The sequence below is a fragment of the Myotis lucifugus genome, unplaced genomic scaffold (genome assembly GCF_000147115.1).
Source record: "Myotis lucifugus unplaced genomic scaffold, Myoluc2.0 scaffold_93, whole genome shotgun sequence".
NCBI lineage: Eukaryota > Metazoa > Chordata > Mammalia > Chiroptera > Vespertilionidae > Myotis > Myotis lucifugus.
Window position 1 is genome coordinate 2084422 of NW_005871141.1, and position 25498 is coordinate 2109919.

At 43.9% G+C, this 25498-nt stretch overlaps 1 protein-coding gene across 1 annotated transcript; it reads right to left on the reverse strand.

The window, feature by feature from the left end:
* Positions 1–532: 532 nt before the first annotated feature.
* DSG2 (desmoglein 2) lies at positions 533–24092 on the reverse strand. Its single transcript, XM_023756403.1, has 14 exons — positions 23982–24092; positions 21297–21431; positions 18909–19070; positions 18623–18767; positions 17409–17575; positions 15354–15491; positions 15052–15237; positions 14406–14671; positions 11215–11357; positions 10693–10920; positions 8785–9012; positions 6136–6257; positions 4123–4461; positions 533–3497 (listed from the first exon to the last, which is right to left on the reverse strand). The coding sequence occupies exons 1-14, from the start codon at positions 24090–24092 to the stop codon at positions 2460–2462; spliced, it is 3408 nt and encodes a 1135-aa protein (XP_023612171.1). The 3' UTR covers positions 533–2459.
* Positions 24093–25498: the final 1406 nt, after the last annotated feature.

Consider the following 25498-nt stretch of genomic DNA (forward strand, 5'->3'; position numbering starts at 1 on the left):
GTTGGGGCACATGCAAGAATCAACCAATGGCCCTGGCTGGTTTGGCTCAGTGGATAGAATGTCATCTGGCGGATGGAAGGGTCCCGGGTTGCAGGCTCGATCCCCAGTAGGGGGCGTGCAGGAGGCAGCAGATCCACGGTTCTCTCTCATCATTGATGTTTCTATATCTCTCTCCCTCTCCCTTCCTCTCAGAAATCAATATAAACATGTATTAAAAAGAGAATCAACCAATGAATGTATAAGTGGGACAACAAATCAATGTGTTTGTCTTTCTCACAAAATCAATAAATAAGAGCAAACAAACAGCACTCCCCTCCCCCATTCATTGATCTGAAATTCAAATTTAACCGGGCCTTCTTGTGTTCTGTGCTACTTCGGAAGGGAAATGTGCTCTTCCAAGGGGTTGCTGAGCCGGATGGAAGTTTAAAATGCCCAACAGGCACCGGCCTTCAGGGTGCCCCCTCCTCCTCTAACCTCCAGCGACATCCCTTGTCAGATATGCCGGAGCAATAAAAAGATATGGGCAAAGAGCTGCTCTAAAGGTCATTCTTTATTTAAATATTTTGATGATATGCATACAAATAGAGTCTCCCAGGGAACAAATATAAAAACTAATACAAATCACCCTTTTGGGAACAGAGAAAGCCATTTAGAAAATGTGATTACGCTATACACATGAGACAGGCCAGGGTTCCCACGCCTGGCCCTGGGGTGGGGGTGGGGGGGGTGGAGAGTGGGGGGGAGTTTAAGACCAAGTTTTGTTTGTTTGAAGTAGTTAGGTCATGTTTACTTTCCACACAGTAGTGCTATTCCTGCCGCATACTTGACAAAATATAACTACTAACTCTATAATAATAAAAAGAAGCAACAATCCTAAGTAGAGAGTAAAAAATTTAGGTGAATGGTAGAATGACCTTCACCTTGGTCATGCACTTATGGTGTCTAAACATTTGCCTTTTACTCATAGTCAGTGGGAGCAAAAAGTATCAGTCTTGTGCATAACACAATTCAAGTCAACATTTCTATAAATGTGCTACAAAAATAATATTTTACAGATTCATTCCCCTAAGCAAAATATCTTGAACAATCACAAAATTACATAGTATTTAAAATTTCTGAAAATGATTGTTTGTTGTGGAGAATATTTATATAAATTGTTACTGATGTGAACATATACTTTGAAACCTGAAATGGATTTTTTTTTTTCAAGGAGCAATAAAAATATAATCTATTTATTTGGTCAAAACACCCAAATCGCTTCCAAAAAAGGGCAAGGGTGTTACCCAAATTCATGTCAGTTACATATTTAACATGTAGTAAGTCATGATTGCCTAGTCAATAACTTTGAGACAGAATAAAATACTAACTTCAAACTCATGATTCTATAAATTATAAGGTCTTTCAATGTTTTGAAAATTTAAAGAGAGTGGCTTGTAAAACCCACTTATGCCACAAATATTGATTTGGCACCCATGTTAGGCACTGAGGATAAATACCAGCTCCAAAACAGGCGTGGTTCTTTCTATACTGTTCATAGATAGCATTGTGGTGAATTTAGCTGTACAAAGTTAGAAGATAATAGAGCCTGAGGTTTTAGAAATAGTATATTATTACTATCAAAAGTAAAGTGATTTTATAGTTATGAATTTTCCCCTGGATAATTCCACTGAATTGGAAGTATTCAATGTCTTCCTGATTACTGAGACAAAGGGGAGGTATAATGCTATTTTTAAGGCCATATAACAAACACACACAATCATACACAGTTATATGCACAGAAACATGTAATGTGTTCTTAGCATGTCAGTGCTCAATTCAGTCCCCAACACAGATGGGAAGACCTCTAGCCTTAACTGGTCGCCCAACCTGTGTGCACCTTTGGGAGAGTGAGTGTGGACAGTGTGGCAGGTGCAGGAAGGACGGGCTGCAGAAGAGGCTGTGCAGGGGCCATGGCTTCCTGGCTCTGCTGTGTGCTGCTGACCTGGATGCTCTGTGTTAATTTGGTAAATTCCCAGAAGCTAGATTCCCTCTCATTAACTTGATTTGTGACTATTGTGTGGCCACAACTCACTAAATCCCAGAGCATTTCTGAGGGCCTCCTGGACGCTGAGCTGGCCAGGGCCGCTGTCTGTCAGTGATGGAGACACTTTAACTTTGTGTACATGCTTCTTGTCTGTGAGGCTCATGAAAGGCAGGTCCCCTGGAAACGGGAGACAGTTACTGCTGTTGACCTCTGGGAGACTGCAGGCATCTCAGGCGTAGGGGTGAGGGCTGCGTTGCGCTGACTGCTCAGGCATATGGGTGAGGGATGTGCTGTGCTGGCTGTCCAGGCGTAGGGGTGAGGGCTGCTCAAGTGTAGGAGGGTGAGGGCTGCAGGTTCTGGCTGCTCAGGCGTAGGGGTGAGGGCTGCAGGTGCTGGCTGCTCAGGCGTAGGGGTGAGGGCTGCAGGTGCTGGCTGCTCAGGCGTAGGAGTGCTGCACGGTGCTGTGCTTGGAGACCCTGGTGGACGCGGTGGTTACAGTGCAACCAGAATGACCAGACTCCTCGGAGCTGAAACTGGGCGGAGGGCCAGGGATTACAGCTCCCGTAACCACAGTCCTGGCCGTCATGGCCGTTTGAGGGGCCACCGGGGCGCTGGACTGCAGGGTGGAAGCGGGTGTCAGCACCCTCTCGGTCACGGTCACGCTCCGCCCGCCTGCTGCGCTGGCCTGGGCCCGAGCCGACTGCACGCCCGAGCTGGGGGCCAGGAAGCTCTCTCGCTCCCTCACCATCACGTAGTGTCCATCTGGCAGGTGGGCGGTGCCTTCCAGGGCCCCGGACAGGCCCCCGCTGGGCTGTATGAGCCTCTCCGTGACCGTGATGTTGCCTTCATTAGCGTAGTGCTGATGAGCGTAGTGCTGATGAGCACAGCGCTGATCCCCCGCGGCAGAGGCTGGCGCGTACACCCGCTCCGTCACTATGAGGCCCTGAGGCTGTCGGGGACCCAGGACCACTGCGGGGGGTGGCCCAGTGAGGCCCGTGGCAAAGGACGTTTCTGTCACGATGACATTTCCGGCTGCCAGTGGGTCAGGGAGCTGCGCGGCTACCTGCTGGCCCTGCTTAGAGGACACAACCCTCTCGGTGACTGTTTCCCGAGTTATTTCCTCTGCACTGGCTTCGAGCACAGATGTGGGAACTTGCACGCTCCCAGCTGAGGAGAAGGAACTCTCTGAATGGACCCTCGTTTGCTCAGAGAGGGAGTGGGAAGCGGATTCTCTCACGGGTGCCGGCCTCTGCTCAACTTCCAGGCCCATCTCTATTTTTCGGCCCAAGCACACTTCAGCCAGCGTCCTGAATTTCAGTCCTAAGTCATCCAAGAAGTGGTCATCCAGCTCTCCTTCGATAAAACTGCAACAGCCAATGGAGCCGTGGAGCGACTCGGTGTCCTCCTGAGAATACAGCAGGAGGCAGTCTTTGCCTACGAGGCAGTCATCTTCCTCAGTGTAACAGGCGGCTTTCTAAAAAGGAAATAAAAACAGAGGCGCAGAGTCAGTGACACCACCTCATTTAAGGACAAGACTATATTCCTGCCCAAAATCCGTAACTGGAGCGAATTGCAAGGAAACATTAGAGACCCACACTGAAGGACATCCGGCAACACATTGGCCCGTATTCTTAAAAAAATATCAGTATTGTGAGCCCAGTCGCCATGGCTCAGTGGTTGAGTGTTGACCCACGAACCAGGAGGTCATGGTTCAATTCCCAGTCAGGGCACCTGCCAGGGTTGCGGGCTCGATCCCCAGTAGGGGGCATGCAGGAGGTAGCTGATCAATGATTCTTTCATCATTGATGTTTCTATCTCTCTATCCCTCTCCTTTCCTCTCTGAAATCAATAAAAAAATATATTAAAAAATAAAAAAATATATTAAGAAAAAAAACCTGTGGGGTCATTGGTGATCACTACTTAAGTCAGCTGACGGACTGGTTCAATGGGTTGCATCTCTCTTCCCTCGTTACCTGTCTGCAATCTCTTTCAAAAACGAAATAACAAAGTCTCATCCAGATCCAAGGCAATAACTAGCCTAATCATATCACATTCACATATACACAGCTTTTCTCCCAAACCTACACCCCAACCCTTACCTCAGTGAAATAGCTTCCTAGGAATTCCTCACTCATGGCAGCAGCAGCAGCCGCGCGAGCTCCGGCCATGTCTCTGTAAATCCCCGTGGCCCTGGTGGTCCTGATGGTTTCGCCGCCCTGGAGGGCTCCTGCTGTCCCTGTGACCTGGGTGGTGCCCCCGGAGAGGTGGCTCCTGTGTTCCTCCCACCGCCCGTCCACCTCGGACATGTCATGCTGCACTCTGGTGAAGGAAGCGGAGCTGCCTCCTTTCACGGTGGTCTCCTTGGCTGCCACGCCTCCCACTCCGCTGCCCACAGCCACGCTCTCTCTCTGATCCGCTGTCAGCAGCGATGGCACCACCTGTGAGGGCAAACGCAGTTGAGAACTGAGTTGGAGGGGTGAAGGGTCCATCCGGGTGGTAGGATCTGAGCTAAGTGGGCACACAATAAGCTCTTTCCACAGAAACAAATTTGGAAAACAGTTTTGGGTTGAATAACTTTTCTTTGAGGCTTCTAAAGACCCCCCTTCTACCTTCCTGTTTTTTTAGATGATTATAATCCAAGGAGAAAACAAAAGTTACTTAAATACTAGAGGACCGGTGCACAAAATTCGTGCATGGGTAGGGTCCCTAGGCCTGGCCAGCGATCAGGGCCGATCGGGGCCTTCCAGCTACCGGCTGGGGCCTCCCTTCCCCAGCTGCCGGCTGCTGGCTGGGGTTTTCCTTTGTTCCATGCCACCCCCTGGTGGTCAGTGCATGTCATAGCGAGCGGTCGAACTCCCGAGGGGACACTTTGCATATTAGCCATATATATATATGGTCATGGCTCATTTACTCTATTGGCACCAATTGCATTCCAACTTTCCTCTAGAGCAGTGATGGCGAACCTATGACACGTGTGTCAGAGGTGACATGCGAACTCATTTTTTTTGGTTGATTTTTCTTTGTTAAATGGCATTTAAATATACAAAATAAATATCAAAAATATGTCTTTGTTTACTATGGTTGCAAATATCAAAAAATTTATATATGTGACACGGCACCAGAGTTAAGTTAGGGTTTTTCAAAATGCTGACACGCCGAGCTCAAAAGGTTTGCCATCACTGCTCTAGAGTTTAAAGCCTTCTTTATGATGATAGAACCATTATTTCTGTCTAGCTGGACACATGGTCATCGCAAATACCGATTCTATTTTTAAGCCTCCATTGCTGGTAGAAGTGCCACCTGACTAAGGCTGGTGAATGTGATTTCAGGCAGATAAGGAGGATGTGTCTTTTGGGAATGTTTTTCAGGGTCGGGTCTTCACCTTTCTCCTGTCTGCTTTTGGGAATGTGGGGACAGCAGTTAGTGTCTGGAGCATGAAGACAGTAGGGGATGGAACTCATCTGTGGAGGGACGATAAGGAAAAAGGAGCCGGCCGCCATATGGGATCACCATGTTGGTCCTGCACCGCCCACATGTATACTTCAGCCACTGTTGTTCTGAGTTCTCGGATACTTGATGCTAAATCATATCCTATTAGACATGAAGCTCACTGTAGACTGTGATGAGAGACTCGGGGTGAAGACTCAGTGAAGAGAGACAGGAGATGCTATTAAGTAGGTAGAAGAGGGGGTTTTGTAATCTTTTATAACTGTAATGGGTGGTGGGCTTACCTCTGCCAACCCTATGTACTGAGGAAATGAAAATGCAGGAACATCTGGTTGTGAAAAACTGCCCCTTAGTATTGGCAATAAGAAATATTTTCATCCTAAATCTCTACACACTCTTGTTCTCTCTAACCTTTGTTGTACATTCCCGTGTCACGACCTGACCCCTTTTCTACATTCTTTGTAACCCAGGACCTGCCACAGTACAGCAAAGCCACCTCAACTCTGCCTTGGCAACGAACACAAAATATGTCTCATTTAAAGGCATGCGAATGAAATCTGTAAGGACCACGTTACTCTCTCATGACCTAACATGTTAGAAACACTTCCCAAAGGCCCTTAAAATCAGAAAAGAAGACGAGTTCCATGCTTATCCCATGATCTGACCTTGTCTTCAGGTGGTGCCCCTTCGTTATTCCAAGCGTGCAGCATCTCCACGGTGCCAGGAATGGGGGCGAAGCCTTTGGCGCCTTCTCCACAGTGCCACATCAGCAGTAAAAGTGGTACAACTGGACAGAAACAAAATTAAGCCCAAAAACCGTTAGTCCCAACTTAATTTTAAATGTGTCATATAATTTTGGAATTTGCATATATCACTTCCTGGAATTCAGTCTTCACTTATTTACAACCCTATTTTTTCCTTTTCTTTTCTTCACCCTGATCCAGTCTTGCCAAGCTTGTCGTGGGAAAGGCACACCAAAGTCTACAGGCAGGATGTGGGGTCCTGCAGATTCAGGGGCCTTGTCTGTCAGGAAGAGGTGTCTGGTTACTGAGTGGAACACTAACACTGAATACAATAGTATCTAAATCATCATAACCAACTTAAAGACTTCAATTTTTTAAAATCATTTTCATCTTTATTTTTATTTATTTATATTTTTATTAAATCCTCACTCGATATTTTTTCCATTGATTTTTTAGAGAGAGCGGAAGAGAGAGGGAAAGACAGAGAAACATCAATGTGAGAGAAACACATGGATTGGTTGCCTTCTGCACATGCCCTGACCAGGGCCTGGGCCAGGGAGGATCCTGCAATAGAGGTACATGCCCGTGACCGGAATAGAACCCAGGACCCTTTGGTCCTCAGGCCAACGCTCTATCCACTGAGCCAAACTGGTTAGGCCACTTTCATCCCCCCCAAAAAAATGTGTTAAAAAAATCAAAAGCTCCTAAGGGTAGAAACATTTTAACATGCTCAAATATTCGAGCACATTGGAATTTCTATAATCCTTCACCACTTCCTCCTAGAGTAGAATTGGGCAAAAGGCAGACTCACTGAGGTTCAAATCTACCTTTGAGTTACTTTCGTATTACTTTCTAAAACGATTCTGCATTAAAAAAACCCTTAGGATAGATCTAGAACTCAGTACAATTTCAGAGCTCCCCCCCCTTAAATCTCATTCTACCTCCAGGAGGAAGTGAAGGCCAATGCTGGCCTCTCCATCAAGGTCGTAAAGACTTTAACTACACCTGTGCACAGTCCACCAGAATTGGGTGTTACTGCCACTCCCATTAGGCAGCTTCCAATGACGAAATGACGACTCCCTAGACATTTCTTATATTAACAGTTGACAGCACAGTCACTGTAGCTACTGTGAGCAATAAAAAGATTGAAATCAGCCAGGGGCAGTTCAACATTTGTGCAAATTCAGCAAATATTTGTCACAGGTGTACCAGGTGCCAAGTGCCACAGTAGGCCCCGGGGAATGTGAGTGAGAAGGCAGTGCAGGGGCTCCCCAGCTCCGGGACCTCCCTACCAGCCTGGGGAACTGAGGGAAGTCACCTGCTGGTGTGTGTCTGTATCATAAAGCAGAGACGACGGTACGAAAGCACACTGTACACTGTTGAGTGGTGAGCACTCATTCGAACACCTACTAATGGCTTCGCCAAGCTCTCCCTGTCACTGAAATGGCGGGGCTGCCTCAGAAATGGCCCTCTGCCCACGTTCAGTGGTCAGGGGCAGTGGTCTTCCACGTGACCTCAGACTGCAGCCCTTTGTTCTCATGAAAGGAACCCTGAGGTCTTGGAGGACATGCAAGGCAGGCAGGACGGGTCCTCACTGTTGGGAAGCACAGAAGTCTCAGTGCTGTGGGCCCCGCTGAAGGGCAAGCCACGCAGAGGGTCGGGGAGGTGGGCTCTGACCAGTTGAATGTGCAAAGCAAAGATGAATGAGAATAAGATGAGCTTGTGAAATAACCTTGTATCCATAACGCAAATTCAGGCACCCAATCTTGTCTGAGTGCCTCCTGTGGGCAAGGCCCTGTCCTAGGCACTGGGCAGCGAAGAAGAGACCAGGGCCTTGCCTCACAGAGCTGCTCAAACGGGGACACCACCTACGCGAAGTAAGTGAGAGAGAGGCAGATGCCACAGGATTTCACTCACATGTGGAATCTAAAGAACAACACAAATAAACAAAACAAAACAAAACAAAACAGAAACAGACTCACAGACACAGAGACCAGACTGCGGGTTCCCAGAGGGGAGGGAGGTTGAGGGACTGGGTGCAGAAGGTGAAGGGATTAAGAAGTACAACGTGGTAGTTACAAAGCGGTCACAGTGATATACAGTGCAGCACAGGGAATACGGCCAATAATATTGTAATAACTGTGTATGGTGCCAGGCGGGCACTGGAAATATCAGGGGGAACGCATAGTAAAGTATATGATTGTCTAACCATTATGCTGTGCACCTGAAGCTAATACAAAATAATACTGAATGTAAACTATAATTCAAACATTAAAAAAAAAAAGTTTGTTTTTTTTAAATGGGGACCCCAGCGTTGTCTATGTTAAAAGGTTGCTGAAGATCACGCATGGTAGCCTTGGTGATTTAAATCCGAAAATGATACATTTTTATTCAACCAAGTTCTGAGGCGTGCTCTAATAACCTTTGGTGAATTCACCAATGATGAGTCCTTGTTTCCCTCCTCATCCTCAGTGTTCAGGGGTGAGGATAACTGTAAAGGAACCCACGACTGCTGTGGTAACAACTCCAGGAAAGCCCTTAATGACCGAAGGAGCCAAACACAGTACTCACGCAGCAAGAGCAGAAGGGCTAAGATGATCAGCGCGATGGCGGCCGGCCCCAGGCCCACGTAGCCGCCGTGCAGCACTTCCACGCAGCTGCTGCCGTCCAGGCACTTGCACACCGTGAGCTTCAGGATCTGCTTTTCCGAGCAGCTGAAGCCCTGACTGTCTGAAATCAGGAGCTGGATGTCGCTTCTCCCGGGCTTTCGCTCGCGTTGCTGCAGCAGCACGCTGGTACCTGTGGGGGAAGAGGCAAGAGGGAATGAAATGAGTGATGACCGAGAAGGGCAAGAGTGAGTTATGGAAACATTTTATTTTTAAAGTAAGTTTTTATTGATTTTAGGGAGAGAGAAAAGGAGAGAGACAGAAACATTGGTGAGAGAGAAACATCGACATTGATTGGCTGCCTCCTGCCTCCCCCTGCTGGGGATTGAGCTGGCAGCTGGGCATGTGCCCTTGACCGGGAATGAAACTGGCTCTTGGTGCATGGGTTGATGCTCAACCACTGAGCCACACTGTCTGGGCTAGAAACAGTTTTTCGTGGCCAATAACATTTAGCACCAGTTAGAAGCTTCATCCTTTCTTCATGGCTCTTTTTTTTTTTCCTTTTGGGGGGAGGGAAGGTGAAACTATCCACTTTTGGAGACACCCCAGAGGTAGGCTGGCATGTTGGTATGAAAAGGGTTTGGTCTAATTTCTTGCTTAGTCCAGACACTCCAAATACGTGGGTGAAGAGCAAAGGATAGGAGTGAGACATGCCTTACTTTTATGATGATTAGTCTTAACAAATGTGTGTGGTTTGCCAAATACTATAAACTATTTTATGTACTGGGAATACAGTGACACACAAGTGGTGAGTTAAATGGTACTTCTATTGAATGACCTTTATTTTATCATTTCACACAAAAAAAATTTATCCAGGAAATTTCAAACAGACAACAGAGAGAAGAGCATAATTAACTTATGGTGCCTGTCACCAGCTTTAACATTACTGAAAGCCTTGTAAAGTGATTGTGAAGTTGTTAAACTTTAAATGTTTAACAATAGATCTGTAAATTAAGAAAAACTTGGGTTTGACATTTGAAACTTTAGAAAATGAACACTAATTGTTTAGGAAAAAAGTCTTCTGGGTGGGTCTTTGTACATCCAAAACCACCCGAAGGGCACCCGGAGGCTCACATCAGAAGGCGGACTTACCTTCTGAGAGAGCTGTGTCCAGGAAGTGGCCATAAGCGTAAGGCTGTCTGGCATGGAGGGTCACAGAGACCCTCCTTAATGGGTGTCCATCACTCACCCGCTTCGTGACCTTGAACAAGCTACCTAACTTTAGTTAAATCAAGGTTTCCTCAGCTAGAATGAAGGAATAGTGTTGTGGAGAAAGGATTAAATGAGATCATGTGTCTGAAGGGCCGGCAGAGTGCCTGGCACATAAGTGACCAATAAATGTTACTTTTTGCTTAGATGGGCAAGATGCTCCTCAGCTTGTGAGACACAGTCACATCTTCAAGAGCAATTTAGAGAACGCCCAGCTATCATTAGGACATTAGGTGATTTTTCTTCTCTCCCTCTTCTGTTGTTCCAAATGGGATATTGGATTCGAGCCAGATAAAGGACACTATGCCCAAGGTTCAAAACCTCATTTTATAGCCGCTTTGAAAATTGTATTGGAAATCCTATATAGTAAAAGGGTAATATGCAGATTGTCCCCTCCACCGGGAGTTTGACCTGAGTTCAGCCAGGAGGTGGGGCTGCTCCCCTCCCCCTGCTTGGCCTGATAGGGGCGGGCCGCCTGGACCCCACCGTGCACGAATTTGTGCACCGGGCCTCTAGTATAATTTATAAAAGAAACACAGCCTCTAGTATAAAGGTTTTCAATTTGTCTTAATATTTTGACGTGTCAGCCAGTGACTTGGCTTACTTTCTTTGTGTACGATTTTCCATTCCTCTGCCATGCCAGCTGGTTTGTCAATGATGACGAAAGTGAAAGGGTCACTGTTTGGGTACCCATCCAGGTCCCTCGCGGTCACGTTCACATACTGCACGTCATCACAGACATTCAGCACTGGGTCCACCAGGGTGGGGCAGTTGTCATTGATGTCTTCCACCGTGATCACAACAGTGCCAGTGATGGTTTTTCTAGGAGAATCTTAAAGGGAAGAAACAAATATGTATATTCTGATTCTACTGCTGATAACAAGCATAGTTTGAATTTTCTTGCCATTTTCATAAGAAGGTCCTAACAAATTAGGACACTTCCTATCCTAGATATTTTTCATAGTTAGATCACGTAATATCTTTTAATCCATTAAATAAGTAGAAATGTGAAAATTTCTCCACTGGAGAGATTTGATTTTTCTATAAGATCAAAAGGAAGGTCTGTGATGTTGGAAAATAACATCAAACCATATATAACCAAGAAAAATATTATTTAATAACTTACCTTCTGAGATAGCTAAAATCTTTACAGTGTATGTACCATTTTGGACATATCTGGATTCAAAATCAGGAAATTTTACAAGTTTAATCTCAGATGTGACAGAATCCACAGAGACCCAGCTGTCTATGTCTTCCAATTTGGTATATCTGTTTAAAACAAACAAAATTAATTTTGAATTCTGGATAAACTGTGCCTCTCTAATATTTACAACTTTTTCAAGTTTAAATTTTGCTTCACTGTATATGTTCTTGTGATAGGCATTAATTTGAAATGCTTTTAATTTCCTGAAACCATCCTAAAAGCTCCTCTCTTTACTGCATACAACACTTACTTTGGAACCTTCCTTGTTCCTGTAACTCAAGACATACACACAAGGGCGGCCATCCTTTGCCTGTTTGGCGGAGTTTCACAAGTCTGTCTCTAGCTCTCAGTCTACTCTCCCTGAAGTTTGGGGTAAACCTTTGGAGAATGATGTAGTTACCCAACGAGACCTGGCGGAGAAAAGTGGTCTCACATTCTATTGTTTATTGGCATCATATTGTTTATTATCAATATTTAAAAAGACCAATTTTTTTTAAAAAATGTATTTTATAGATTTTTTACAGAGAGGAAGGGAGAGAGAGAGTTAGAAACATCGATGAGAGAGAAACACCGATTAGCTGCCTCCCGCACATCTCCCACTGGGGATGTGCCCGCAACCCACCCCTGACCGGAACCGAACCTGGGACCTTTTAGTCCGCAGGCCGACGCTCTATCCACTGAGCCAAACCGGTTTTGGCTAAAAAGACCAATTTTAAAAATGGAAGTACTTTAACATTTTGGAATATTGTTGATCGCTAAGAGCAATAAGGCTTCTTTCAGTGAGAAATGGTTAAAAGTGAAAGCAATGCTGATGAAGTGATTTCTGGGTTTCTTCCCTCAAAGCCAGGAGAATTAGTGTGGAAGGAGGTAACTTTGAGAAAGGCAAGGAGAACTTTCATATTATGTCTTCAGAAATGTATGTAATTTAATACCATTGCGTTTACAAATAACTGAATCCAAACATAAGCCAATGAGTATTTGGTTCAGTTAACCAGAATGATAATTTATTTTCTGTTAAGTTGCTGTTTGCTAATTTATAGCAATACTTGTTTACATTGCTATTTAAAAAATTCCAATTATATACTTTAACTGAAATTTCTGCTTTTTAATATTTCTACCAGTAAGGGATGATACATTTGGATTTTCACAAGTATTTCTGAATTTCATGTCTAGAATTTTAAAGCCTGGACTTAACTGATGTCAATGGTTTCCCACATTCATAGTTATAATAATACAGGCAGAGTCTTAGTAAGAAGGATCACATTTCCCATGTATGTGATCGCAGTTACGGAATCTTCTCTCTTTACGGTAGAAAGTATAGACACCATTCAAAGTAGGATGGCGGCTCACATGTTATGCCAAATATCAATAAACAGTGGATGCATGTGAATAATCAGTAAAACAGTAAATTATGACAAAGTTAACGAAGTAATTCTTCTGTGCCTGTCAGCATTTCTAAATAGCAGCCACTAATTAGTTAGGGAAACGTTAGAAAATTATTTAATTTAGTTGTGCGTCCCATTCCTTAGCTGTACAATAGTAGGTCTGAATCGACCTTTAAGCTCTTTCTCATACTGAAGTTCTGTAATTGCATGCTAGAGAATGAAAGAAAATACTTTTGAGAAATAAGGAACATGGTTCATTATTTTTTCCAGGCAGAACATATATTTTGATATACTTATCACCCTTAATAAAAATAGCAGCCAAAGTTAAATAGGTGGGAAATAGAAGTTTCAATAAATAGCCCAGTATTATTGCAGGATAATGAACTAGAACCTGTAAGACCCTCAGTGGGCAGCAGTGAGAAATGGTCAGAGAGAGCATGAGTCCTCAAGGCTGGGGATCCCCATAGGGACGGCCTCATTAGGGTTGGAGCCGTGGAAATAAATACTAGACCACAAAACTCTCAAGAAGCAGAGCGGTTCCTGCAGGTATGGTGGGCAACACAGGGTCACCAAGACATTGCAGAAAACACAGCGGAGGCTGTTTGTGAATATTATTTTGGGAAAAGGCAATTTGCTACTCTTGGATGATGAATTCTATTAGGAGTCACCAAGCCCGGCTAGTGTGGCTCAGTGGTTCAGCATCGACCTATGAACTAGGAGGTCACGGATTAATCCCCATTAGGGCACATGCCAAGGTTGCGGGATCAATCCCCAGTGTGGGGCGTGCGGGAGGCAGCCGATCAATGATTCTCTCTCATCATTGATGTTTGTGTGTGTCTCTCCTTCTCCCTTCCTCTCTGAAATCAATAAAAATATATTTTTTAAAAAAGAAGTCACCCAAAGGAAAGAGACTGTTGCAGGGCATTCAGCATTCTTGTTGTGGTTGACCACGCACGTCGACACACTGTTTTCGAAGTGCTGGCACCCAGGGACGCAAAGGTAAGATTTCCCAGGTGCAAGGACAGCAAGGCAACCAAACCACCCTGTCTGACAGCAGGACCGGCTGTGCGTGTGGGTGGCAGGCGGGGCTTCTTTAAATTTGACCCGAGTAACTCTAACTGGGCTCCGTAAGTAACCGTCTGTAGATTCGTCTTCTGGTGGCATGGACCTGCGATCTAAGATGTACTTTTACTCTGAACATTTACCCATCATGCACACCTAAGGTGTCACTCTAAGGGGGCACAGCCCAGTCCCTTCCGCAGGCACAGTGGTGCCATCTAGTGGGCTCTCAATCCAAGTATCCGAGTAAAAGCCACCATGACCGAGACCAAGGTTCCTCCATCCCTGCACCAAACAGCATGGTTTCAATGAAGAGTCATTTCCAGGATTGATGTGCAAATGATACTGGTTTCTCCACATTAAAATACATGCGACAACTATTTCTTTTAACCAACCTGGTATCAAGCGGAATTTGCCATACAATTTGCTATTCCTTTGCTGTTTTTTAGCCTTGCTAGCCAGAACTCTGAGGCGAGGGACCCCGCCAGGGGAAACGTCTCCCTGCCTCTCAGCGGCAGGGACAACTCTGGAAAGTTAATCTAGAGCCCCTTGGGGAATTAGAATGCTGGGTGGGAAGAAATGAACGGTTCGCCTTTCATTGCGATTTTGTCGTAAACAGGCATTGAGAGTAATTTACAACGAGCAACTCTACTCGTCACTATCTCTTACTTTACACGGGCTACTTTTCCAGTGTCTTCGTCAAAAGCTTCAAATTTCCCAATAACTTGGCTCAGGCTTGTTTTTTCCATGCTCTCGCTGGTGCGAATGGAGATGGTGCTGCTTCGGAAATGAATGCCTTCCTTCACATTTTTCACCTTGACTTTGATGGGGATGGGTGTCGGCTTATATTGACTCTTCACTGACTTGTGGAAAGGGGCTTTATTAGTGACAATCACGCTGAAGTCAAGATGCTTTATTTCTTCATAATCTAATTCCTAGAAAGGCAATACCAAAGGGAACTGTTCAAAAGAGAGAACTAGAACACACACAGAACACACACACACACACCCCCACATGTGATTTTAATGTTGCATAGGACCATTTAACACAGCAGCTCTGAGTATTCCAACTCATATTGATATCATGCAGTTAAAAATCTGCCAATGTGGATATTCGTAACTGTGAAGGATGATTATGAAACATCCCCAATTAATTTTTTTAAAGGTCAATGTCATTTAAAAAATATATTTATTCTGAACAATTTGAAATGATTTCTTTTCCTAAGGAAGTTAATGGGCATTCATTATCAGTTAATATTTTTTAAACTGGTTCCATGGGTTTGTTCTGGGGAAAGGGCTACAGACATAGTACTTACCTTAATAAGGATCACGATTCCTTCATTAGTTTGATTATCAGTTTCTATGCGGAAATAACCCCTTTCATTTCCTGACGCAAATGTAAAGTTTGCTAACCAATTATCCGAGCCTCTCTCATCTGCGTCCAGCACTTTTATGCGCGTCACTTCTACATGGACTCGGTTTTCTTCAACCGTCCCTTCATACTGCAAACCAGGAGCACAGGATTTTCATGTTAATGCCACACACACACACGTCATACATTTTTAGGTGAAACTAAGGTATGAATATGTGGACACATTGGTTATGAAATAATAGTTACCCTTTGACTCTCCACCATGGGTATATTGTCATTGACATCCAAAATACGGATCTGAACTTGAGCTTGCTTGACAGGCTTATCTGTTACTTCTCCTTTGCCGTCTCTGGCTTCCACTGTCAGAGTGTAGCTGCTGCGTTCCTGCAGGGCAATGCAAATACCCCTGGGGTGAACATCAAGCCTCCAAACCTGTCTTCCTGGTTTTATTCACTTCACCATCAAGGAAATGCACCACAGTGCAATTGACTCATAAGTTTCCTGATCTGCTGTTATTCGTGTGAAGATGTTTATTTGCTGTCAGCGATTTTCCAGAAGGGGCAGAGAAGCCTGGAGGAGTTGCTGGTAGTTAATTTCTTAAAGATGTCCTTGGGGATATTAGTCAATTTCTTAAATATGTCATTGGTGATATTGTTAGGAGATGAGTCTCTCCTTAAACCAGTTTGTACACAGAGTGCTGTTCAAAGTGGCTTTTGCTCTACCTTGGCAGTGATGGCGAGAATACAGGGATCGGTTCTTTCTACCCTACACTTCATTTTCAGCTAATAGTTAAGGCAGAAAGACCCAGTCGCCAGGAAAACCTGGCCAGTGAAGGCAAAATGTGGTGACCTTGACCTTTGTCCGGACATCCCGAGAGATCTGATTCTTAGAGAAGGTGCCCTAGAGAACGGCATCTCAGATGTTCACCTCAAATGAACCCTGCTCTTCCCCACGCCCCCACCGCGCCTCCACCCGAGTGGCGGGGTGGAGGTTACAGGGTGGGCAGCCAGCACCGTGCGTGGGGCGGCTGTGCGGGGCAGAACTTCTCAGTGACAGGAGGACGGCAGAGGCCGCGCCCGGCTCCAGTGCTGGCTCTGTCCCTTACTAGCTGTGCTGGATACACTCACTTCCTTTGACCCCCAGTGTCCTCCTGTGTAAAAGGGGTGGATAATGAATGGATCTGCCTCACTGGGTTTCTAGGTGGATTAAATGGGTTCATCTACGTAAAAGGTGTGGGATGCACCTGGCATATGTTATGTAAATGCCCGATAAGGAAGATTATGGGCTAAACTTGCCATACTTCAGGGACAGCAGCTTATTAAAAAGTCACACTACTTCAAAATAATACTTTTCCATTCTAATTTTATTGAAAGGCATAGAGTAGAGGTTTAAGAGTAATAAAATTCTTGAATTCTACCAAGATCTCAGTAGGAACATTGGGCACAACCCTGTCCCTCTCTGGGCAGAGTGAAACATCCTTCCAAGAGATACAAAACGTACCGGCTGCACTTGGGTGGTGATTTATGGTTCTTAGGATCATCACCATTTTACTCATGCACACTGTTAAAATCTTCTAGATCCCTTTTTTCTTTTAAAATTTTTCCTTTCAGTTAGAAATAAAAATGTGAAATGTTTGAGAGAACAGCCTTTCTAGGACACCTACTCAAATTTTCTTCCAATTTGGGATTCACAATAATTTTTCCCTTCACAAATAGTTCTATAATGGGGCTGCCACCTCTACCTGTTTGCCTTCCCAGGCATATCTCTGAGCAGTAGAGGAGACCTCTAGTGTTTCATTACAGAACTGCACACGAAGGAAGCTCTCCAGCAAACAGAACCCCGGCTGGAGAGGCCCCAGACAGTGCTGTCCTTGACAATTTTAAATTTTCTAGCAGCCACATTCAAAAAAGTAAAAAAAACAACCCTGATGTTAATATTAAAAATATATTTTATCTAACCTATGGTATCCCAAATATTATTTCAAAATGTAATCAACAAAAAATTATTAAGATGGCATTTTGCATTCTTTTCTTTTTCCATACTAAGTATTCCCAATTTGGTACATCTTCTGTTTGTAGCACAACTCAATTTGGACCAGTCACATTTCAAGAGCCCAATGGCCACATATGGCCAATGGCTGCCATATTGGACAGCACATCCCTAGGAGGGGATAATTCCAAGAGTTAGCCTATGAACTAGAAATACACAACAAAGCAAGAAAACTGAACAGAGAAACAGAGAGGAGAACCTGAAAGAATAAAGGAGAGTTTAGAAGATGAGCAACATAAAATATTCATGTACCTCTCTGTCCAAGGTATTACTGACTGTATAAATCTCTCCCGTGTCTTTATTCAGGTAGAACATTGGGGGGTTAGCAGGCTCCTGAGATACGATTTTGTAGGAAATTTTAGAATTCATGGAATTGGGCTCATCTGCGTCTGTCGCGTTGATTTTCATCACAAGGGTGTCTGGCATTAGAAACAAAGGCATCCAGAATGAAACAACCTTGACCACATGCATATATGTTATTTTATGTATCATTTCAGCTTGTTCCAAGGAGGATTTCATGTGTTTATCAAAACCACAGTTTACCAAGATCAAAAAACTGAACTGGACGAAGAAATAAGTATGAGTGGATTAAAGGAGTAAGAAAAACAAGGAAAGGGCAGGACCAGCATTAGTAATACAATTCTTAGGGTAAAGTCCCCAACACTTGCTACAGGAGGGCCACAGATTTATTTACAATAGCTCTAATAAAAAAAGAAGAACGAACAGATACGAACAGATGCTTATTAAGATACAAACAGTTCAGGAGAAGCACAGCTGTTCTTCAGAATATGATCAAAGAGAAATGTCTTGCCTGGCTGGTGTGGCTCAGTGGTTGAGCATGGACCTAGGACCCATGATCCATGAGGTCACCGTTTGATTCCCGGTCAGGGCACATGCCGGGGTGGCAGGCTTGATCCCCAGTAGGGGGCGTGCAGGAGGCAGCTGATTGATGATTTTCTCTCATTATTGGTGTTTCTATCTCTCTGAAATCATAAAAATATATTTTAAAAAAGAGAGAGAAATCTCTCCTGAAAGTGTTCATGTAGAACACTCTATTGAATGATGCCAATAAACCTGACATGAGTCACAGGTCAGCAAACTACTGCCAGCGGGCAAGGCTAGTCGGCCACCAGTTTTGTAAATAAAGTTTTATTGGAACACAGCCATGCCCATTTGTTTACATACTTTCTATGGCTGCTTTTCTGCTACAAGGCAGAATAGCTGATACAGAGATCCAACATGTCACATCCATCCACCATATCTGTTCTGCGGGTATAAAACAAGTCATGTAAAATCTTTTGAACTTATCACAAAAAAGCCAGTTCTACACCTAGAGCAACAGGCTTGTTACTATTTGTCCCGTGGTTAATACGCAGCCTCCACGGAGTCACAGGAGGTCGCATTCAGCCCCACAGTGGGGTTACAATGCCTTTGGGTATTCATTCATAAAAACAGCGGACACTTACGTGCTGCGCTCAGTTCTTCAACGGACCCAACAAAGACGTCCTGAGTGAACACGGGCTCGTTGTCATTGATATCAAGAACTTTAATGCGCAGTTCTAATGGCTTTTCTAGGTTGTTGCCTCTTTCATCCAAAGCATAACCAGTTAGCTGAAATCATGGCACAAATCATAGAAGAGATTAGATTTAACCTAAGGTAATGACCTGCCATGGTACCAAAAAATAATAAAACAAATCATGACAGTTACCAACGAAAAAACTTCAAACTAATAAATTTAAAATTGTTCTTACCAGGAAATAGGGCGTTTCTTCTCGATCAAGAATGCTGGTAACGTTCAGTTCTCCCGTGTCTTTATCAAAGACAAACACACCATAAGGTGGCTCTGTGATGCCTTTCCCAGTGTATTTGTATGTAATTTTTATTCTTCTTTCTTCTGCAATATCAGAATGTATCTAGCATGGAAATAACAGGGGAATATTATCTCTAGATAGAGTATTTGGAAAGTTGGGGAAGTTTAACAAGATTTTTTCCTTTTCTTGTAAATTTTATTCTTAACGACGTATATAATTAAAATTAGTAAGAAGAAGAGTTATTCCCTATTGAACCCCAAAGAATCAGTGCATTTTAGGGAAACATAACGAAAGAATGTGTGAATGACTGAGATATTTCAGAAAACCAAACCAAACCAAAATGAAAACCTCAATTGCTCACACATATACTGGGATGTGACGCCTGGATTACAAATCTGGGTTTTAGAAGGCTTTCTTGAAACGACCTGTTGCTGGGAAATGGAAAATACTATCTTCCGTTACGTAGCTGCTCTTCCTTTCCAGGAGCTCGTCATGCATGGCGTGTATAAGACTGGAAGGTGAAGTGAAACTTAGAAGTGTCTGCGCCAGAAACCAAGCGACACAGGGATGGGACGGGGTGAGGCAGGGAAGGGAACCCTGAGGACCCGACACTGCAAATACCTGTGGGGCGGGGCTTCCAGCAGAGGGAGGGAAGGGCCAAGGGGAGTGGAACGAGCTTAGATCAGTGAGGGATGTAGCAGAGTGCGGATGGGAGCTTAGATCAGTGAGGGATGTAGCAGAGTGCGGATGGGGCGCTAGGAGCTGCGGTCAGCGAGGAGGTCAAGGCCACTAAATCCCAAGGGAAGCAATTGAAAGGGTCTCAGGAAGCTGGGGAACAAGCTTCGATTTGTCTTTTCAACCCATCACTCTGGCTGCTTTGGGGAGAATGAACTGTGGTGGGGCCGGGCGTTGGCATGGGGGTGGCAAGAGTGAGAGCAGGGACACAAGGTCAAGACTCTTTCGGGAACACAGGTCAGAGATGACGCTGACTTGGACGAGGGAGTGGCAGTGGAGAGAAGTGGGCAGACCCGGAACATATTTCAGGGGTGAAACTCGTAATACTTGCTACATTTTAAAAAAGCTGGATGGAATTATAGTGCCATTTACTGAAATGGGTAGAACTTAGAGCACCTTTAAGGGAAAAAAAATCAAGGGCTCAGGTTCGCACATGATATGTAACCATAGAAAAATAGGACACTGAGCGTGAAAGGGAGTTATTAATTATTGAGCCAGGACAGCGACATTAATGGAGACGGTCTCAAGCTGGATAGATGGTCACCTTATGTGTTCGGAATCAGTTTTTCATTTTGAAAATTACTCTTCATGTGTAGGGTGGCAGAACATGCCACTCCCAAATATGCCACCTTGGTACGGGTTTATTTTGAGCTGAAGGCAATTGAGAAGAAGTGGATATAAAAAAGCTCTCTGCCCTCCCCCTATTTGTCTAGATGCAGGGCATACATTTATAAAGGTGATCTCACTCTCTCTCCTCTCTATCAAGGACAAAAGTTAATCGTCACCGACAACTTTAGACCCTTTTCAGTATTGAGATGGCACAAGGACTCCACATAACTTTACTAACGAGTCTTTTCTACCATCAGTTTACCATATATGTCTTCCCACCATTTGCTGCCCCTACAAATTCAAGGTCCTTTTCCTTTGCCTTGTCACTTCTTTAAGAATTGTTCCTTTCCTAAGATGCCCGAATTCTAACCAAACCTTTGAGTTACTCATCTCTGGATACTCTCACGTGTGACATGCATAATATACACGTTAATAAACTTGTTCACTTTTCTCCTGTTAGTTTTTCTTTTGTCAGTCCAACAGGTTCCTAGGGAGAGAACCTAGGAGGGTAGCAGGAAAAAGAAATTTTCCTCCCCAGCATATACTTCTTTTGATTATTGTAACATTTACACAGAGATTCAACTGGTGCTAGATCCCTTAACTCTTAATTTAATCAAAGCCCCAAATTATATATATGTCTTCACCAATGATGGTGCATCTTCCAGAATGGGAAAGAGGAAGTTTTTATTTTTTTTTTAAATTAAATTTATTGGGTGACATGATCATATAGGCTTCAGGTGTGGGTTTCTATTTTTTTAAGTTAAATTTGTTGGGGTGACACTGGTCAATATAAGAAAGAAGATCTTAAAACTAGAGGTTCCTGCTAAAAATTAAGCTTTGCTAATTTTCAAATACATCTGCAATATTAAAAACCTAATTAAGTACATTATAGAATTTCCCTTAACTTTGAAAGTGGACATACAAGTCGTCTTCCACCACATTTTGGTGATATGCATGCATTTCCTGTTCCTCTTTAGAAAGTACCTTGGCGATCGGATTCTTCCTGGACAGGTCCTCTCCCTCCCGCAGACTCACGGGCGCGGTGATCCAGGCTCGCTTCTGCCGCACGGAGTGGGCATGCTTAGGAGGCGGCTCGTTTGCGTTTCTGGTGTGTAAGGTCTACAACCACAAGACATGGCCGAAAAGTGAGTAAGTGCCTGAGACATCAGGATGGTATCATGGAATTTACTAGAACTTTAAAGAAAGCTGTGTACATTTCAAGGTATAAATTTCCTATTTATTAACAGACTTCCTTTTCATAGAGGAAATGTGTTTATATTCTCGCAAATTCTATAGGAGTTCAACAGATTGTCTCCAAACCAGTATAGCACCTGGGGTTTCATTTTTACCAGAAAGAAAAGATTTCCCAGAGTGAAGAGTTTAAAAGGTTAAAGAATAATTTAGTGACCTTACAAATAAGCAAATTAAAATTAACATTTTTTTTTCTTACTAATGGAAAATGAAGTTCAGTTTTTCTGTGGTAGCTTATATTTTAAAAATAAATTACTAAATGTTTTAAGACTAAATCTTAGTAACCTATTGATCTCAATTTGACTAAGAGTAGTGAAAGTGTCAGTTAATGAATTTATTGTTTTAATGATGGGTCAAGGTTTAAATTGCCCATATTTTTTTTTTAGAAACTTTCCATGGAAAATGATTGTATAAATTTTTAATTGTGCTTTAACAGATAATACAGGTTTTATCCAAGGAAAATTTCCATACAGCTGACCTAGTGTCTTAAGATCAGAAATGATTATTCTACTAGGTTTCTCACTTCCTAATTTTGTAGTTCTATATGACAGGTATTTATTTAGAAATATTTACACTGCTTATCTCTAGGTCATTAATTTTTTTCCTTGCTTTTAGTTGAAAAATTCTTCTAGAACTTAATTAAATTATGTAAAAGTATAAAATTTCCCTCTACATTTTCACACTTCAGAGTAGTCACTGCTAACAGCTGGATGAATGAGTATCTTCTGTGGTCTTTTCTTATGACCATAGAGTTGCACATGTATAAAGGTCTTTTCCTATAAAAATGCAATGTACTATGCATGGTTCCTTACCTCAAAATGGAGTGCATTTCCAAAGTGAAAGCAGATCTGAAAAATGAAATTATTTAATACAATTTATTACTCCAGTTTAAATATTTTTTAAATGAATAACGAGGATATTACAGACATTAACAAGAAGAAAATAGGTTTAACACCACCACTATTCTCCTTTGTCAAAAGGACACAAAATTTATTTTCTCCCCTTTGCCTCCCTGCCATGTCCAGGGCTAGAGGGAGGAATCGACACTCTTTTTGGTCCACAGTGTCTTCTCAGAAACTCAGAACACAATGAATATCTGAAAACCAACCCCAAACTCTCCTGTGATTTTCATCTCTTGTTCTTGGGGAACCCACTTACCTTTCCTCAAGGTCTTTAGTGTGCAAAGCCGCCGAGCACTCCAACTCCCGCCATCCCCTATGGGCCACACACACGGCTACCCATATCCAGACTTCATTCCTCACCTTCCTGAGTCCCACCGACTCTTTTCTCTGGTTCTTATCCAGCACTGTCACATTGTGAACTTCATCATTACACAGAACTCCTTGCAGATGTTTACCCTAACATCTGGACAACACCTCCTATCCTGCCTTTTGATGTTTGCTTCACTTTTCTCCTGGCTTAATCCAAACCAGCACTTTCTTTTTTTAAAAAAATATACTTTATTGATTTTTTACAGAGAGGAAGGGAGAGGGATAGAGAGTTAGAAACATTGATCAGCTGCCTCCTGCACAACCCCACTGGGGATGTGCCCGCAACCAAGGTACATGCCCTTGACTGGAATCGAACATGGGACCCTTCAGTCCGCAGGCCAACGCTCTATTCACTGAGCCAAACCAGTCAGGGCCAAACCAGCACTTTCTAATGCGGTTGCCACATGTGGCTATTTACACTTGAACTTAAATTATTTGTAATTAATAATTCACTTGCTCAACAGCCACGTGAGGTAAGTGGCTTGAGACATCGCAGACACCCATCACTGCCGACAACTCGATTGGACGCTGGTAGATTCCTACCAGCCATCCCAGAGACGCTGTCTGTGACGCAGCCAGCCCTTCTTCTTTTGATCTGCTAATGTTCCTGCCTCACTTTCCCCCCAACTCTGTGAGCCCAACTGTTTTTCTCTTGGATCCTGACCCTGTACTGACCACAGTGCTTGGTAGGGCCCAGGGGCCGGTTGGGTCCGTCACACACCCATGCTTTCTAACACCTGCTCCTTCCACAGGGCTGCTGTTGGTTTCCAGGGCGACCATATATTTATGTTTTCCTCCAGAGTCCAGATGACACCGTGGTGCCCTCTGTTAGCAGCCCTTTCATTCTCAAAAGTTTGCTCATTCAGACCACAAAGTACACAGCCCCTTTTCTTTGTGTCTCTTATTGTATCCCTATCATGCATAGGATTCCACACCTCATGACCTCATCTAAACCCAGTCACTTCCCAAAGGCCCCACCTCCAAAAGCCATCACTGGGAGATAAGGCTTCTTCCTAGGAATTTGGGGGGAACACATTCAGCCCTTAACTATGTATGAGAAAATTCTAGCCAATGAGATATCAGGAGAGTCTGGAAAAATGCCCCTCACTGATGAGAAGAGAAGCACACTGCCAGCCTCTCTCCTCACCTGCCCTGGAGATGGGTGAGTGAGGATGAGACGTGGAATGGCTACAGCCAGCTGTGACCACAAGGAGAAAGCTAATGCAATGGCAGAGAAGCCAAACTGAACCTGTGGCATCTCGGAGTCACAGAACTGGTCAAATTTGGAGCCGCCCCATCTCTGACCCACTTTTTAAATATTCTTTTTATTTTAATTTTTTAAAATATGTTTTTATTGATTTCAGAGAGGAAGGGAGAAGGAAAGAGAGATAGAAACATCAATGATGAGAGAGAATCATGGATCGGCTGCCTCCTGCACGCCCCCTACTGGGGATTGAGCCCGTAACCTGGGCATGTGCCCTAACTGGGAATCAAACCGTGACCTCCTGGTTCATGGGTTGATGCTCAACCTCTGAGCGACACTGGCTGGGCTATTTAAGCCACCGTTAGTTGTGTTTTGTTACTTATATCTGAAAGCAACCCACCTCACAAGCCCACTTGGCATGGTTATTACACAAAATTAAAAGAAATAATACACAAGTATCTTTATTGCAAATGACTGGCATGTAGCAGGCACTCAGTCAATAGAATTATGATGCTATTTCCTTTATTCCAAGACCTGCATTTTCCTCACCTTAAAATTTCTGAAATTTGGATTCAGTCATTCAGGCCTTCAATTTCCTACAATATGCTAAGTAATATAATGTTCTTAGATGTTGGGGAGAGAGACAAAAGTAGATTGTGATGAGAGCTGTAAAGAAAGTTAAAGTAGGGGCAGGGTGGTAGGCAGTAATGCAGGACTGAGAGGGGCGCCAGGCAGTGCCCTGCGGGGACGAGCCAGGCCGTGGAGTGGGACTGATGGCAGCGCCATCGAGGTGGGTGCTGCTGGAGGAGAGTGAGTCGGGGGATGATGGCTGGGCTTTGGGGTGCTGGTGATCTTGTTTCTTAATCCTCTGTAGGCCATAAGCGTCTATAGATGCAAGTGGCGGACCTTTGAATTAAATTCAAAATATCGTGGCGTGTGGGGATGGTTTCCGTTTTGGACGTGTGGCAATTAACCCGCTAATCTAGTCGCTGGTTACGTGGTGTGTGCAGTTTGAGAAAGTCCAGTAATTCAATACACTTGTAACATGTGCACTTTTCTGTATGTTACACTAACAAGCTGCAAAGATTTTTGTGCGTCTTGAAGCTGAGGGGGTCTGGGAATCGACATGATAGTTCTGCTGTTGGCTTTTTATAGCACCTGTTGCAACAGCTTGTTTTCAGACTTAACAAGGCAGGATGGACTGAAATATCCGCTCGGCACTCACTGCACAGAACCGAGAGAATCGTATAACATTCTGCCAGCGGTGGAGCTGTTTACGCCAGTGGTCGCCAGCCGGGGCTGTGAGGTCCGAAAGGTTGGCGACCGCTGGTTTATTGGATTGAAAACAATTAAGATCTTAACTACTCTTTTCTAAAGTGATATGTAATTTGGATGTTCCCTTGGAACTCTGCACCGTGTAAAACACATTCTTCATTTAGAAAAGTGGTTCTCACCTGGAG

Bases quoted from the DNA above. Each gene is read 5' to 3' on its own strand.
- DSG2 (XM_023756403.1), bottom strand. From the start codon at position 24,092: ATGCCACAGGTTCAGTTTGGCTTCTCTGCCATTGCATTAGCTTTCTCC. The intron at 6,258-8,784 runs GTGAGTACTGTG...GTTTCTGTCCAG, and splicing joins AGCCCTTCTGCTCTTGCTGC to TTGTACCACTTTTACTGCTG. The intron at 3,498-4,122 runs GTAAGGGTTGGG...TTTCCTTTTTAG, and splicing joins TAGGAAGCTATTTCACTGAG to AAAGCCGCCTGTTACACTGA.